The sequence below is a fragment of the Helianthus annuus genome, chromosome 16 (genome assembly GCF_002127325.2).
Source record: "Helianthus annuus cultivar XRQ/B chromosome 16, HanXRQr2.0-SUNRISE, whole genome shotgun sequence".
Classification (NCBI taxonomy): Eukaryota; Viridiplantae; Streptophyta; class Magnoliopsida; order Asterales; family Asteraceae; genus Helianthus; species Helianthus annuus.
Window position 1 is genome coordinate 191,318,454 of NC_035448.2, and position 16,271 is coordinate 191,334,724.

At 35.6% G+C, this 16,271-nt stretch overlaps 2 protein-coding genes across 2 annotated transcripts; both read left to right on the forward strand.

The window, feature by feature from the left end:
- The first annotated feature begins 6,401 nt into the window (after positions 1–6,401).
- Positions 6,402–7,175, forward strand: LOC110917551 (putative B3 domain-containing protein At2g27410). Its single transcript, XM_022162078.2, has one exon. The coding sequence runs from the start codon at positions 6,402–6,404 to the stop codon at positions 7,173–7,175; it is 774 nt and encodes a 257-aa protein (XP_022017770.1).
- A 4,551-nt stretch (positions 7,176–11,726) lies between these two features.
- On the forward strand, positions 11,727–12,434 carry LOC110920259 (B3 domain-containing protein At2g31720). The gene has a single exon (XM_022164479.2). The coding sequence runs from the start codon at positions 11,727–11,729 to the stop codon at positions 12,432–12,434; it is 708 nt and encodes a 235-aa protein (XP_022020171.1).
- The last annotated feature ends 3,837 nt before the right edge of the window (positions 12,435–16,271 follow it).

Sequence of the window (16,271 nt, forward strand, 5' to 3'; positions counted from 1 at the left end):
AACTATACCATTGTTTTACGGTTTCAGGTCTGATTTTAGTTGATACACAACCCTTTGACCAATTTTGTTATTCCAGTCTCTCGCCAACTTCTCTGTCTCCTTCATCCCATCCTCCCTCCACCACCACCGGCTGTTCATTAAACAAAACTCCTGCAACAAAATAAAAGAATACTTTACATAGATTTCACTTATAAAAAGTTTTCAGCTATAAAAAAATGAATATGTGGGTATATTTTTAAGATTTGGGCAAGAACAAAGTGTAGAGTATCACCATGAAATTGAGAAAGAATTTGATTACAAAAAATAAGTGTAAAATTGGTTTGAAATAACCAAGCCTTACACCATGCGTAGTGGTACACATGAATAATGATCCCATCCATGGCATTGTGTGACACGTGTTATCCCAGTCAGCAAAGGGGCATTATGTGGCATTTTTCACAAATGGACATAGTGGGATAATGCCAAATAATGCCCCATCAATGATTACCCAATTATTATGTTCTTGTTTTTTTTTAATTTAAAACTAATGATCTTTGATTTGGAATGATCTCATTGGCCAAACAATTTAAAGAGAAGCGTTGATAAAAGCACGCCTAGGAGAATTTTTTTGAAAAAATGCCCCCAGAGGGCGGTCCTTGGGCGTTGTGGGGCGTTTTTTTTAGGGAAAAACGCCCCAAAACCCCCAACTACGGGTGTTCTTAAGATAATTTGACAAAGTAAATAAAAGCATGACTTCAACCTGTTGCTTTAAATAAATGAGTAATGTTTCAAAAAAATTAACACCACCTGTTGCTTTAAACTACACTTTCATTTTGCAGGTCTCATTTATACAGTATTAAAATTAAAAGAAACAAAAGATGTATACACAGGTCCATGAGAAGAAATATAGATGGACCTGTTGTTCACTTTAGCTCTACAAGTTTGACTTAAAAAATCAAACTTATATGTAACAAACTTATAAATATTATTTATTCATTTACAACCTTAAAATCAAGTTTTTTGTATCCATTATTTATAATACTTATTTTACTTTTAAACGTACAATTTGAGCCTTTTAACCATATGGGAGTATTTTCAACCTATTTGATTTGTTCGACCAATTTAAGCCATTCTATTTTTAACTAATTTTTTAACTTGACTCGTTTGATTTAAGTCAAAATAGACTTACAAGATTAAGATATGTGACCTGCACAAATCACTTCATCCACAAGCAATAACTGTGATGCAATTATCAGGCTGCAAAAAGATACCACAAAATTAATTCACAGTTCAAGAATACTCCAAAAGAGTGTTCGGTTTCAGTTTTAAACTACTTGTCTATTTGGACATCGGATACCGTGAGTTGATGATTTGGCGCTTCACAACGTAGTTGTAAAAGATAACCTTTATCTCAAGGTCAGGTCAGTTGAATCCCCAATGTGCTGAATTAAAAGAATCCTGTCACTAAGCAAATAAACTAATAACCTACTAACATAATAAGTTCTTAAATAACCAATGAACCTGTGAATCGCTAAGTTATTTACCTCTCCAAATTCTTAAACAACCAAAGGGAACCAGCAAGTGAATAAGAACCATATAATGCATAACCATATTACAGATCCCCCCATACTCCCTATAAAAATCAGACAGTTATTATTCGAGTCACATGTTCAGTTATTTAGTTAGCTCCTAGTTGTTCTAGCTTGTACTTTTCTGTTATCCATGCAGTATTAGCTTGTACATTCTGTTATTGTTTAATTCTAGTCTCCTAAGTGGAGAGCTATGCGTTGTATTTCTCAATTCAATCAATACATTAAGGATCAGTTACATATCAAAACAGTCTTGTTTTAGCTATATTGTTTAATAATGAAATCGTTTGATTTACAAAATGATATGAAGCACGTACGCTAAGCAAAGCATGATAGGAGCACATTTTTGTTGGAGATGAGAGCACGAAGATCACGACGACTCCTTTCTATCTCCTTCAAATACTCACAGTCAACAACAGGTGCTGCTGCCTCTATTTATGTTTCAATAGACTGATTTCAACTTGCAAAAGAGCCTAAACATATCACAGTGTAAATATTACAAAGATAAACATCGTTCATACCAAATAAACTAAAAATGCCAAATATATGATCACTCAAGAACATTGAACTTACACGCTACAAGTATTGTTTGCAAAATGTTGTATGGCGCCCGCTGCTGTCCGAGGTATAGAAACTACAAAAATTTTAGAAAAAAAAAACACACACACACAAATGTAAATTGTAAGGATGAAAAAAGAGATTACCTCTTCATCTGCTAAATTAAGATGTAGTCCCACAATGCTTTCTACCTTCAGAAGCTTTTGTTTTCCCCTTTTGAGACTTGTGTTTCTTCTCCACACTCATTTCAGCCACCAGTCTAGTCTGATAGCACAGTAGAGAAGTCAAACGTCAACCACTGGAACAAATATAAGTCAAAGTTTACGATGTAACAAATGTGTGCAACCAAACCTTTCACATTTTGATGCAGCCCCCACTATCTTTTCCTTGTTATAAGGTGTACGACATGCTGGACACCTCCCTTCTGTATCATCTTTCTCAGCCATATCCATAATGTGATGCCAACACCATACACAAATCTGTAAACAATGATTGTTTATGTTAATAAGTCACATATACCATACATACCCTTAATTAACCAATCGTTCACATAAAACGTAAAACAGAATCATACTGGTGTTTCACTATTACAATTAGCTCAAATCGAAATAAAGTCCGTAATGTAATTTTTCTATCATATTGGTGTTTCAGTTGTTACATCTACACAAAAGGAATCGAAGAAGATATAAAAAACACATACCGCTACATCGGAATCATTCCGTAGATCAACTCATCCCTCTTATGCTATCCAACAACCAATCCAGCATTTGCCTAAATCTTTTTCATTCAGCAAACGAATCAATAAAATCTCATCAATAATGTTGTAATTTGGTGTTAGGGTTTCCCTCGAAATCATGTGCGCATCATCTCAGAATCAACAATCGATTATCCCATTATAATATTAGAGTTATTTTGCTTCATTTAGATGGTGAAAAAGAAATGCAAACTCGAAAGAACAACCAGATCTAAAATAAAACACAAATGAGAAATCAAATTAACCTAAAACTGAAATCAAACCTGAAAGCATGACATTACTTTGTAGTCCCAAAACAGGCTCTGCAATAAAACTCCAATATGTTAACCTAAAATATAAAAAAGAAACTCTCGGTTTGTGTTATTAGATACTAACTTCAATGGTCTACCCTCCGAAACAAACCCATGTACTGACTGTATACTTCGAACCGCTTCATCCTCCTTTGAGTAAGTAATATATTTGTATAGTGTAAATATTACAAAGATAAATATCGCTCATACCAAAGAAACTAACAATGCCAAATATATGATCACTCAAGAACATTGGACTTACAAGCTACAAGTATTGTTTGCAAAATGATGTATGGCGCCAACTGCTGTCCGAGATATAGAAACTACAAAAATTTTAGAAAAAAAACACACACACACAAATGTAAATTTGTAAGGATGAAAAAAGAGATTACCTCTTCATCTGCTAAATTAAGAGGCAGTCCCGCAATGCTTTCTACCTTTAGAAGCATTTGTTTTCCCCTTTTGAGACTTTTGTTTCTTCTCCACACTCATTTCAGCCACTAGTCTGATAGCACAGTAGAGAAGTCAAACGTCAACCACTAGAACAAATATAAGTCAAAGCTTACGATGTAACAAATGTGTGAGACCAAACCTTTCACATTTTGATGCAGTCCCCGCTATCTTTTCCTTGTTATAAGGCGTACGACACGCTGGACACCTCCCTTCTGTATCATCTTTCTCAGCCATATCCATAATGTGATGCCAGTACCATACACAAATCTGTAAACAATGATTGTTTATGTTAATAAATCACATATAACATACATACCCTTAATTAACCAATCGTTCACATAAAACGTAAAACAGAACCATACTGGTGTTTCACTAATATAATTAGCTCAAATCGAAATAAAGTCTGTAATGTAATTTTTCTATCACATTGGTGTTTCAGTTGTTACATCTACACAAAAGGTATCGAAGAAGATATAAAAAACACATACCGCTACATCGGAATCATTCCGCAGATCAACTCATCCCTCTTATGCTATCCAACCACCAATCCAGCATTTGCCTACATCTTTTTAATTCACCAAACGAATCAATAAAATCTCTTCATAATGTTGTAATTTGATGTTAGGGTTTCCCTTAAAATTATATGCGCATTATCTCAGAATCAACAATTGATTATCCCATTATATTTTTAGAGTTATTTTGCTTCGTTTAGATGGTGAAAAAGAAATGCAAAATCGAAAGAACAACTTGATCTAAAGTAAAACACAAATGAGAAATCAAATTAACCTAAAATTGAAATCAAACCAAACCAAACCTGAGAGCTTTAACGAAGCTGATACTCGGCTCGTTGAACATCATTGCTTGCTTTGAATGGAATCAGGGATCCTCTCGTGTAGCCGCTTTTGAAGGGATTGTTGGAGAGCACAGTGGCGTGGAATCAAAATAATGGTTTTGAGAAGCCATGTGAAGAATCTGGTTATCAATCAAGGGTTTACAATTGATAATGGGAACGGATTCATTATTTTGGATATGATTGGAATTGATTGAGAAGAGATTAGGTTTCCATATTGAAGAACATTACAAAATTGATTGAAGGAGAATTGAGAAAACCTTTTTGCCGCTTATGAAATTGAAATTGAAGGAGAATGGAGAGTAAGGAAGATTGCCGCTCAAAATCTAATTATCTGCCTAAATAGCTATGCCACATCATGGTCAATAAGTCAACATTATTTTGCTTTATTATAAGAGATTGATTAAACAAAAAAAAAGTATCATTATGAAAAAAAAATATTTAAAAGTTTATTTCTAAAAAAATGTTATGTAATATATTCAAACCGGAAGGAAGAAGTAAGATGCATATCGTTGTTTATAATTGGGTTTGAATTCTGTTTTTAAACAGATTAACATAAATATTATATGTAGTAGTATAGAAAGTAACTGAAAATTATGCATAAGTTAAAAATACATGTCAAAATGTTAAATCATTATGTCTCAATTTTTTATTAACCAAATATTAAAATATTTGTCACAGTTGAATTTTTTTTCTTTACCTACAAGAAAACTATATTATTATGTTAAATATTGGACATTAAGATTTGAAAGTAATGATTTTCTAAACAATTTTTTTCAATAAAATATTGTATTTTAAGAAGCATGTATTTATAAGCTATAGTGTTTAGGAAATGTTCTGCATTGTTAGTTTAATTTTATAATTATATTTGAATTTTGCTAATAAAATTGATATTTAATTAAAAGAAATTATGTAACTTAATTTTCATTAAATATTTTTTTAATAGCTTTTAAAATGTTTTTAACAAACTGAACATACGTCATAAAAATGGCTTTTTTTTGTTAATTTAATTAAAAAGGGTTTAATTTGGTTTGCTTTGTGAAAACGAGATCACTAAAATGCTTAGGCAAAACACTTAATTAAAAACGCTTTTGTGTGATGCTGTAGGCTGGAGGTTGGTCAAAATGAAAAAGAATGTTTTATAAAAACTTATGAAGTCATCTCATATGCTGATACAAGAGTCATTTATAATCAACAATCCGTCGTAACGCGCGGGTTAATTAGCGTCAACTCGTTTGATACAAACGTAAAAGACACCGGTTTAAAGTCTTACAAATATAGATTTATGGGTTTAAATTCTTACAAATAGATAACTGATATTAGGGTTAAAAAATATTGATAAAAACAAAAGTTGTTGTTTTATTCAAATCTCATAATAAAAAATTGTTTATATTAATCATCATATCATATATTTTTTATTATTTTAATCTCCTTTATGTTAAACCCACTAAGTTATAACTAGTTGTACCCTATGCACCAAAGGCTGTACCATGACCAAATTTTAGTTGTATAATTATCTTGTATTTGTACGAAAACCCTATTCTCCCTAGTTGTATAATTATCTTGGTATTTGTAAGGAAACCCTATTCTTCCTAAAATATCGTAAATTATTCGCGTGAACATAGAAGATCATACAGAATCACAACAAAAAGTTGTACATTACTCATTAAATATTGTATATAAAAAAATACCGAATATATGGAAAGAGATCCCAAACTTATTAACTTCATTAATTGTACTCCTAAAATTCCTTTTAATATTATTCTTATGCAAATCTATATCGTACAGAACCAGATTTTTCGTCACAAATACAACTCACTATTATAAGTACCCATCCATATTCACAACTAATTGCATACCCACAAAATTCTAATCAAAACTTCGCTTAATCTCCTGCATTCTTTGATTCACAAACTCAAGAAGAACTCATGGCGGATGCAGTCGTGATCATGTCAGACACTGCACCCGTGATCAGATCACGTAACCCGAAAAGATTGACGACAGAAAACAGTGTTTACCTGCGCAAGATAGAAGAACTTGCGAACGAGAAGTTAAGATTCTTTCGTGACAAGGAGTTACGTGAACAAGAAACAAACAAGTCAAACCCTAAATCCGTCCGTACATCCGGGAAGAAGAAGAAGATATCAAAGAGTAAACGGCCACCGTCCACCGGAGAAGCCAGTAGTAAGAAAAGAAAAGTACCAAAGAAGGCAGACGACCGTCCAAAGAAGCCGGTGGTGGTGAACGAGATAACGGAGGGGTTGAAAGAGTTTATTGTGAATGAGATGAAGGGTAGGGACGTGAGACTTGTGATACAGAAGAAGTTGTTTGATTCGGATACCAGGCATGGGTTAAACAGGTTGAACATGCCGCTTAAGCAACTGCAGACTAATGAGTTCTTGACGCAGGATGAGAAGGATCATCTTAAGAAAGAAAAAGGAAACCAGATTGAGGTTCGGTTGTTGGGGCCAACGTTGGAGATGTACAAGGATCCGATGAGTTTGAGGTGGTGGCCCATGGAAAAAACTGACAATTATGTGTTTGCGACTAACTGGTATAGATTTTGGTCGGAGAATAAGTTGCATCTGAAGAGAGACTCGAATGTTCAAGTGTGGTCGTTTCGTGGATCGGATCAGAAGTTGTGTTTTGCCGTTGTTTGTGTGGAGGAACCAGTTGTTGAAGTCGTGGATTCTGACTCTTGAGGATGCATGCATTATGTTTATGTTTATTTACCATTCATATGTTTTATTTGAACATTTAGTTAATTTCTTGATCATTTGGTTATACTGTGTGAACTTGATGCTTATATGTTACTGAATATTAAACTTAGATTGTGTATTTATATTGTATTTGTATGTTGGCATTGTTATTGTGTAAATAAGGGTTAAAACTATGGTTAGGAAAATTAAACAGTTAATACCACTTATTGGGTAGTTAATAATTACCCTGCGCTGCGAAACAAAGGAATATGACTGATGTGGTGCGGGTTTGGTTAATAAATTTTCTGTCTAATCTTTGTTCTTAATATATACTCGTGTTTTTAATCACCGCAAATTTCTATACCAAATTCCTGTGTTTTATCAAATTCTTCATACCAACAGCGTGGTGTGTCAATTAATATAGATAAAAGTATATGAATGTATGTTATGTTGAGACTAGTGAATCACAATAGCATGTCATCACATTTGGTGACTCTAATGGTGAACATGATTATGTGGATTTGTTGAGATGATTTGCTGAAATATTTGCCTCATCCCATCCTACTCGAACCTTACCAATAATTTGCTATAAGTATGATTTATTAGGTACGTTTGCTGGTTAATTTGTTTGTGTTAAGATCACTAGGGGAAAAGTGATTATATGGGTCACAAACAGGTTATGTAACTCATAACTGAAAATTAATGAAAATCAAAAGGTGGTTTATGTTTTTGCTTTGGTGAACTAGCTTCAACCTAATTATAACATGATCTATATGTTGTTCTCTTTTGAGTCGCATTGGTTGTAGGTAAGTTGGGGAGATGTAAATGTTTGAAGATGAAACATAGTCAATACTAATTGTAAGTAGGGTACCGTACACCTATGGGCATATCATATGTAGGCTTTGAGCTCCGTACCTCCAATCCTCAATAGCTACCGCCATACGTTAGCTATACGACGGGGATTGCCATACTTTTGTGAATGTGAAGGATAGAAGAGGTTGTGTTAATGTGAAAGAGAGAAGAGGTATATGAAAATATAAAAATGTAGAGAGTTTGTGGTTTGGTTGGATAGTATGGGTGGTTATATAGAGGAAAGGTAAGTATCTGAATTTGAATATTTGTTTTTTTTTTTAAATCAAACGGTCAAATATTAAATTAAACGGTCAAAAAAATCTCGAACAAAACGAATGTCAAGCGGGTTTGGGTGCTGGCCAAGCCAACTCATCGGGGTGGCGGCGGTTTGCTGACTTGGGTTGGAACCCGGGGAGGCCTACCCGCCCCCTTATGGCGATGATCTCAAATTTTGTATGCCTTGATTTCGACGTATAAGAAAAAGGTTTATATACATATTAAAAAAATGTATAATGTGATCTAAAAAATAAAGTTGTGTTTTAAATTGATCGTAACCATAAAAATAAATACCGATACCATTTTTAATAACACCGATACCGGTAATGATGTTATTCAGTCGGCACCTGCTTGGTTCGTCACCGTACGGTCTGTACCTCTGTGTCAAATACAAGTTCGTTTTCACTAAACTATATCAAAATCTTGATAAAAAAAATTATAATGTCGAGAAGAAAATAAAATGCACCAGCGTATATAGTTTTCTAAAAAAGACAAACGGACAAATGTTGTAAGTAAAAAATAAAACTATTATGTTAAAATGGTTACTGTTCACCAAACTTTTCCGGACAAAAAAGTACAAAACCCAGGGGGAAACGAATTTATTTTGGTATTTTTAGATGTGTCATGTTTTTTTAGTTAAATTTAAAGAGAGAATTTTTGTTTAATGTTAGAAATGTTTTCCCCTTTTATTATCTAATAACTAAAACTAGCTAAAGCTCATGGCTTTATAGCCTAGTGGCATCTTTGGGGTGAGATAAGGCTTTAGGACCAGTAGGTCCTGCGTTCGATTCTCATAAGGGGGTTTTGTCACATTTATTGGGTTTCCTCCTGAATTGGTGTATAGATATTACGCCTACTGGAGATGGATGATATGATTGGATGGTTCCGCTGGTGGCACAATAACACTCTAGTGGTCAATCAGTGATCCAAATTTACCATTAAAAAAAAAAAAAAAAACTAAAACTAGCTAAAAACAATAAAATGAACACGTGTTTATACTCTTTTAGTCATATTGCACCTGTATTTTCTTTTAGCTTTCTTTGTTATTTAGTGTTTATACTCTTTTAGTCATATTACACCTGTATTTTTTTTAGTTTTCTCTGTTATTTAGTATAAGGAGTGCACTGAAATATAATTACAACCGAGTCTCCGTTGCGGCATCCATGTATTGGTATTATCAAAATCGGGTTTAGTGTTTGTTTTGCTTTTTGCTCGATGTAAAACAAGCTATTTTTACCACTCTATCAATGTTTCCTTTTAATTTTTGTTAGAAAATGGTTCGCCCCGCCGCGAAGTGTGGGTGCAACCCACTATTAAGTTACAATTTTAAGGTTAAGAATTTAAAATTAAATTTATTTAAATTAAGAAGGCATAATAAATATTTCAAAATATGATAAGTAAACATATAGTTTCCTTAATTAATTAGAAGAGTTAACTGCCATTTTCGTCCCTGTGTTTTGGTCATTTTGGCCATTTCAGTCCATTTTTTAAAACTGCGCCATTTTCCTCCCCGACGTTCTGGAAAGGTGCCATTTCAGTCCAAAAATCATAACCCAGTTAAGTCGGTTAGTAAATAAGGACTGATTGTGTAAATTTGTAACATAAAGGACTGATTGTGTAAATTTGTAACACCACCACCACTAGCCCTGCCACCACCACCACTCCGCTGCCACCACCACCGCCACCACAGCCACCACCGCCACCACAGCCACTGCCACCACCACCACTCCGATCTGCCACCATCTCATACCACCATCTCCACCTCGTTCACCGCGGAGGTCGGCGGTGAACGAGGGTTGTCGGAGAGGATGACGACGATGAACGGAGGTGAACAATGGTGGTGAACGATGACCGGAGTGAGGTTCAGGTTAAGTTCAGGTGGTTATCGGGCACGGTGGTCTCGAGAACTCCGAACACAGCGGTGGTGATGTGCTTGGTGATCGTTGTGAGAGTTTTTTTTTGCAGAAGTAGTGCTAATTTTCAAAGCATGATCACAACTAATGCCGGTTTCAAAAAACTTTCACAAATGATGCCATTTCCATTAGGAATGGCGAATTCTTTCATGTCCTAGGCTATGTCATAAGTTTTCAGGAATATTCAAAATCTGCATCTTTGCCATTTGGAATGGCGAAATTTTTGAAAAGCTACACAATTTGCCATTCAAAATGGCAGAAAATTTTTAAAGCTGCAAATGCATGTTACCATTACCATAAAAAGAGAAATAAAAAAAGAGGAACCCTAAATATTCAAAACATCCAGATCCAACCGTCCAATATTGTTTCTCTCTCTCTCTCTAGATCATCTTTACACCCAAACCTTAAAAATCTAAAAGCATCAGCCGCTCGCACACTTCTTACTCTCCTAGCACACAACAGCAAACCCTTTCTCTCTATTCTGCTATGTTTTATAATCACAACAGCAGCAACTTCACAAGAATGGGTTACAGGTGTGTAGAGGCTTATGGTGGTGGAATACGGCTGAGGAGGAACGAACGTGGAGATTTCGAGTGGTGTGGCAGTGTAGTGGAGATGAAGATGGTGGTTTGTTTTTTTTAACTGATCTACACTCTCACTTTCTACTCTTTTCTCTCTAACTTGTGAAACAATGGTGGGGTTAGACGATGGGGTACGTGGTGGTTTGACACGGTTTGAACGGATGATGGGTATGGTGGTGAATGACGGTGTACGGGTGGGGGTGGTGGTGGCGGGGTACCTGCAACTCATCTTCATCAATCATCATCACAGTCGGGGAGAGAGAGAGAGAGAGATAGAGAAGGAGGCGGGAGAGAGAACCGGCGGCGGTGGGGGTGGTGGGGGTGGTGGCAGCGGAGTGGTGGTGGTGGCAGGGCTAGTGGTGGTGGTGTTACAAATTCACACAATCAGTCCTTTATGTTACAAATTTACACAATAAGTCCTTATTTACTAACCGACTTAACTGGGTTATGATTTTTGGACTGAAATGGCACCTTTCCAGAACGTCAGGGAGGAAAATGGCGCATTTTTGAAAAATGGACTGAAATGGCCAAAGTAACCAAACCACAGGGACGAAAATGGCAGTTAACTCTAATTAGAATCTTATTGGCAGATTTTCTTGTTATTCGATAACATTTGATACACAATTTTGATTGAACAAACTGAATTTAACCATTTTAGTTACAATTTAATAATTAAAAATATAAAAATAAATTTCAAAATTTAAATCAAGAAGTCATAATAAATATTTGGAAATAGGATAAGCATAACATATAGTTTCCATAACAATTACATTCTTGTACTCAGATTTTCTCGTTGTTAATTAGAATCTTTAAACTTGACCAACAAGGATCAAACTCCTATCCATATGTATATATATGAGCACTCAGGCTAATTGGTTATCATCATAATCACACACATTACACATTCTTCTTCTGCATATACGAAAACAACTATGAACAATCTTCTTCTGTCCCTCAACCTTCATGCTCCATTCGCCACACCGGCATTGTTCAATGATCGTAGTTTACAGTTGGAAGATGAAGATGGTCATGATCATCACCAAAAGATAAAAACATCATATACGAAGGGGGAGTTGTTTGCTATTGCGAACACGTTAGCAACCAACAAAGTAATGATCAAGAAACGCAAATTATGTTCGTTGACGGAGGAGGACAATAACAACAAAAAGAAGAGGAAGATGCCAAAGAAGAAGGAGCATGTGCCGGTGGTGAACAACGAATCAATCGTTCAGTTGAAACGGTTCATCACGGGTGAGATGGGTGGTCTAGACATGAAGCTTGTGATCCAGAAAGTCTTGTATGAAAGTGATATGAAAAAAGATCAAAGCAGGTTAAACATGCCGATATTGCAACTGAAAACACAACCACATCAGTTCTTGACGGATGAGGAGATAAGAATGATTGATGAAAGTAAAGATGGTATGGAGGTTAGAGTTGTGGGTTCAAAGCTGCGAATGTATGAGCGACCGCTGTGGTTGAAGAAGTGGCATTTGCAACAGACGGACAACTATGTGTTGAAGACAAACTGGAACAAATTTGTGGCTGATAATGAGGATCTGAAGAAAGATACGATGATTCAAGTGTGGGCGTTTCGTAAAAACCGAAAGTTATGCTTTGCCATTGTACCAGTGGAGTTGTGAACAACGCAGTTTGATGGCTTATCAAGTTCTTGATTCTTGTTGAAATATTAGAGTTCCTTATGTTAGACTTGGTGAATTAAATGGATGATGATATTTGATTTGTTGATTAGATTTTATTAATGTGGATATCAGAGAATATATGGATGATAAGTTTTGTTGGTATCTCTTTTCCAAACATTATATTAATGTTTGTGATTTTGAATACATCGGGTCTGTAATTTACAGTAGGTTCTCAAATTTCCAATAAGTTGAAAACATGTTCCATTTGAAAAAAAAAAAAGTTGGTTGAGGAAATTGATCAAATACTTTGCGTGCATGGTTAGTAATTTCCGGTTTATACATAATAGGTACTGATTATGTTAACAAAAGATATTTGTATCAATTAGTGTTTTTGGTATGAAGCAACGTAATTTCATTTATTGGAGTTGATTATATATGGTTTCCACATGAGCAAGGAGTAATACCGGCTTTTTAATTTGGCTGGTAAATCTCCCATAAATCCAAAGTCAAAGAATAGTTTACCACCTTACCGAACTCAATGTTGTGACATGGTTTCCAATTTATACGTAATCACTCGATCAAAAACCCGGTATATAAAATTGATCGTTCACTGTCAAAACTGTTATAAATAGAATTAACCAGCAAGGTGCTCTAGTTCTCTTTATAGCTTTGACCGGAACAAATGGGTTCTCCTAAAAATCGACATGTTTAGGTGGAGATCAAAGATAGAGAGATCACTCACTTTGGTCAAGTTGGCGAAAGGAGCATTGGCTTAGGATTGTAAATTGTCCGTTATGCTGGGATATGCCAGAAACAGCAGATACTTCATGCTCGATCGCTAACATGGTGTGGTCTAGCTACTATCAACCAATGGTGCAAGATACCTTCAGTTTTCATTTTTACAGTATGTGTTGGTGCTTATGGAAAACTGTTAAAAAGTTTTTTTTCTCATCCAACAGTCTTCCATATATAAGATCATTGAGGACGTCAAGACTCTTTTGGTTTCTTATGGGTGAAATACAGGCTAGGAAGTGAAAGCATGGAGTGGTCTCACTAGTGCAATTGCCGTTTCAGTTAGTGAAGTATGTTGTCCTCTTGATAGTTTACTGGTGTCTGGGTTGTACTGATATCATCTTGCTATCGTGTTTGTACCTCATTTTGTAATTATATAATTTGCCTTTAACCGGACTGGTTGAACCATTACAGGGGATTAGAGATGAGATGGCAATCAATGAAACCAGTAGGTAGACCCGAAATACATAGGATGAGTATTCGAGTATGGGATTAAGTTATATACCCACATACCCGAAAACATATACACCTATACCTGAACATATATACCCGAAACTATTTTTTTTATGCATCTAGTGTAGAAATTTATGGTATCAAACACACAGAACAAGAACACAACAATAGCGACAAAACGGTGACCAAAATCTTATTATTCACCCAAACCAAAAAATACCCCCAATACCCAATGATCTTACTAACTGTAAGATCTATATGAACAAATGTTCAGATCAACTGATTTAATCAGTTGATCTACAGCAATACAAGACAAGAATAAGAAAAATACAACCTGATCTACACTGCTTGATCTCACAGATGAGATCTCACCAACAACACAAGCAGATCGGTACAATACAAGTAATACAAAAAGTGAAAGTGATTTGAGCGAGTGAAGGAGATGAAGAATCTGGAACAAGAGAGAGAAGCACCCTTTTATACTCAAAATATCTTATGTTTCATCCAGGCCCTTACACTTTCACAGATGCACGATAAGATATGGAAAGTTACAACAAGCCCCTCCAATATAGAACCTGTTATAACAACTTACCAAAAATTGGTTAGAACAAACATAACAGAAAGATATTTGAATGATACAATATATTATTCTTTCAACATCCCCTCTTCATTCAAATACGAAAACCAATTTACCAACCCCAATTTTTCACAAAACATCTTATGCTGCTCAACACTTAACCCTTTAGTAAAACCATCTGCAGGTTGACTCTCAGAGTCAACCTTAACAGTTTCAATAATCCCTGAACCAACCTTTTCCCTTAGAAAATGAAGATCAACCTCAAAGTGTTTGGTTTTTTCATGGAAAACAGGATTGGCTGCTATAGATATAGCAGCCTTACTGTCACAATATAACTTAACTGGCAACTCACAGTTAACACCAACTTCCCTTAACAAGTTCAGCAACCACATGATCTCACAAGTTGCCGAACACATGGCTCGATACTCAGCCTCACCTGTAGACCTAGAAACAGTGCTCTGTTTCTTGCTTTTCCAAGAAACTAATGAACCACCAAGATATACACAATAACCAGTTACAGACTTTCTTGTAGACAGACACTTTGCCCAGTCTGAGTCCACATAACCAACTAAATCCAGTTTATCACTTTTCTTGAACAACAAACCACAACCTGGACCTGACTTGAGATACCTTAACAACCTTAAGGCAATCTCCAAGTGCATTTCAGTTGGGCTGTGCATAAACTGACTCAGAAACTGCACAGCATAACTGATATCCGGCCGGGTCAAAGAAAGATAGATCAGCTTACCAATCAGTTTTTGAAAACCAGTGACATTTTTCAAAAAACTTTGATTTTTTGTTATCTTAGCAGTTATTGTAACACCTCGAAAAATTTCGTCCAATAATGTCTTGACACGTGTCATAAGGTTCCGGTATGTGAAAACATACTTTAGGAGGACTAAAAGTGACAAACAGTGAAAACTATGGAACGTAAGGGTCCAAAGTGTCAACAATGGATAAATAGGCTCTATGATAACCCTACATAATGTTTATAACCTTAAACGGATGGTTCATGGATCATACGACGCGGAAATTGCACAAAAGTGAAGTATTTCAAACTATAGGGGCCAAAAGTGTCAACATGTTTAATTTATACCTCTGAGTGAACTTTTGGCAGACCCGAAGCTTTGTAAAGCTAAAATATACTCACTAGAATATGTGGTAAAAATTTCATGAGGTTTCGTCAACGTATGAGAAAGTTATGGCCAAAACCGTACTTAAAGGACTAAAAGCGTCAACGTCGAATTTCAGGGCTTTTCGGTTGAGCGCAAAATGTTCCGAAGACATTTCCATGTTGGTAAAAGTCCTAAGGTTCTTAGAAACTAAGTTTGGGGATTTACGGGTCGAGAAAAGTAGCCGAAACATCGCGTACAAGCTCAGGGACCATTTCTGCCAAAATTGAAACTTGTTTGGCTGAACAGGGGGTCAGGCGACCCGCCTGGACTGACCCAAGCGGGCCGCGTGGGTCTGCCAGCGACAGAAATTCGCATTGGGGCTGATTTGGGTCCGATTTTGGGTTGTAAACAGCTGTTACTCGCCTCCTTTTGCTCCAATCAAATGCCATGCATGGCTAGGCAAACAGTAAGCCTCAAATTCCAGCTTTAAATCGGATTGCAAGGCCATTTCTTGAGCATTTTCATAGTAACCAAAAGCTCTCACTTGCAAGAACCTTCAAGGCAGACCTTCTGGAGTTAATCCGATCATCAAAGCTGATTCTAGTGTTCACTAAACACCTATAGGACTCTTGTAAGCTCTCAATTCAATCTTTAATCCGTTCTTGTTGTGATTATTGCTAAAAGTCAAACTGGTTGTTCATAAGCTTTGACTTTCTGATTAAATAAGTTTGAATCGGTCATTTCTCGAATTGAAACCTGATATATGTTGGTAATATTATGGGAAACAAACCCTCAAAAGGGTACTCTCTGATTCCCACTACATGCATGCTAAATGTCGAGTCAAACCTATTTCTAAAAAGTCAACAGAAGCAATTTTTGTGAAAAATGACATGAATAATG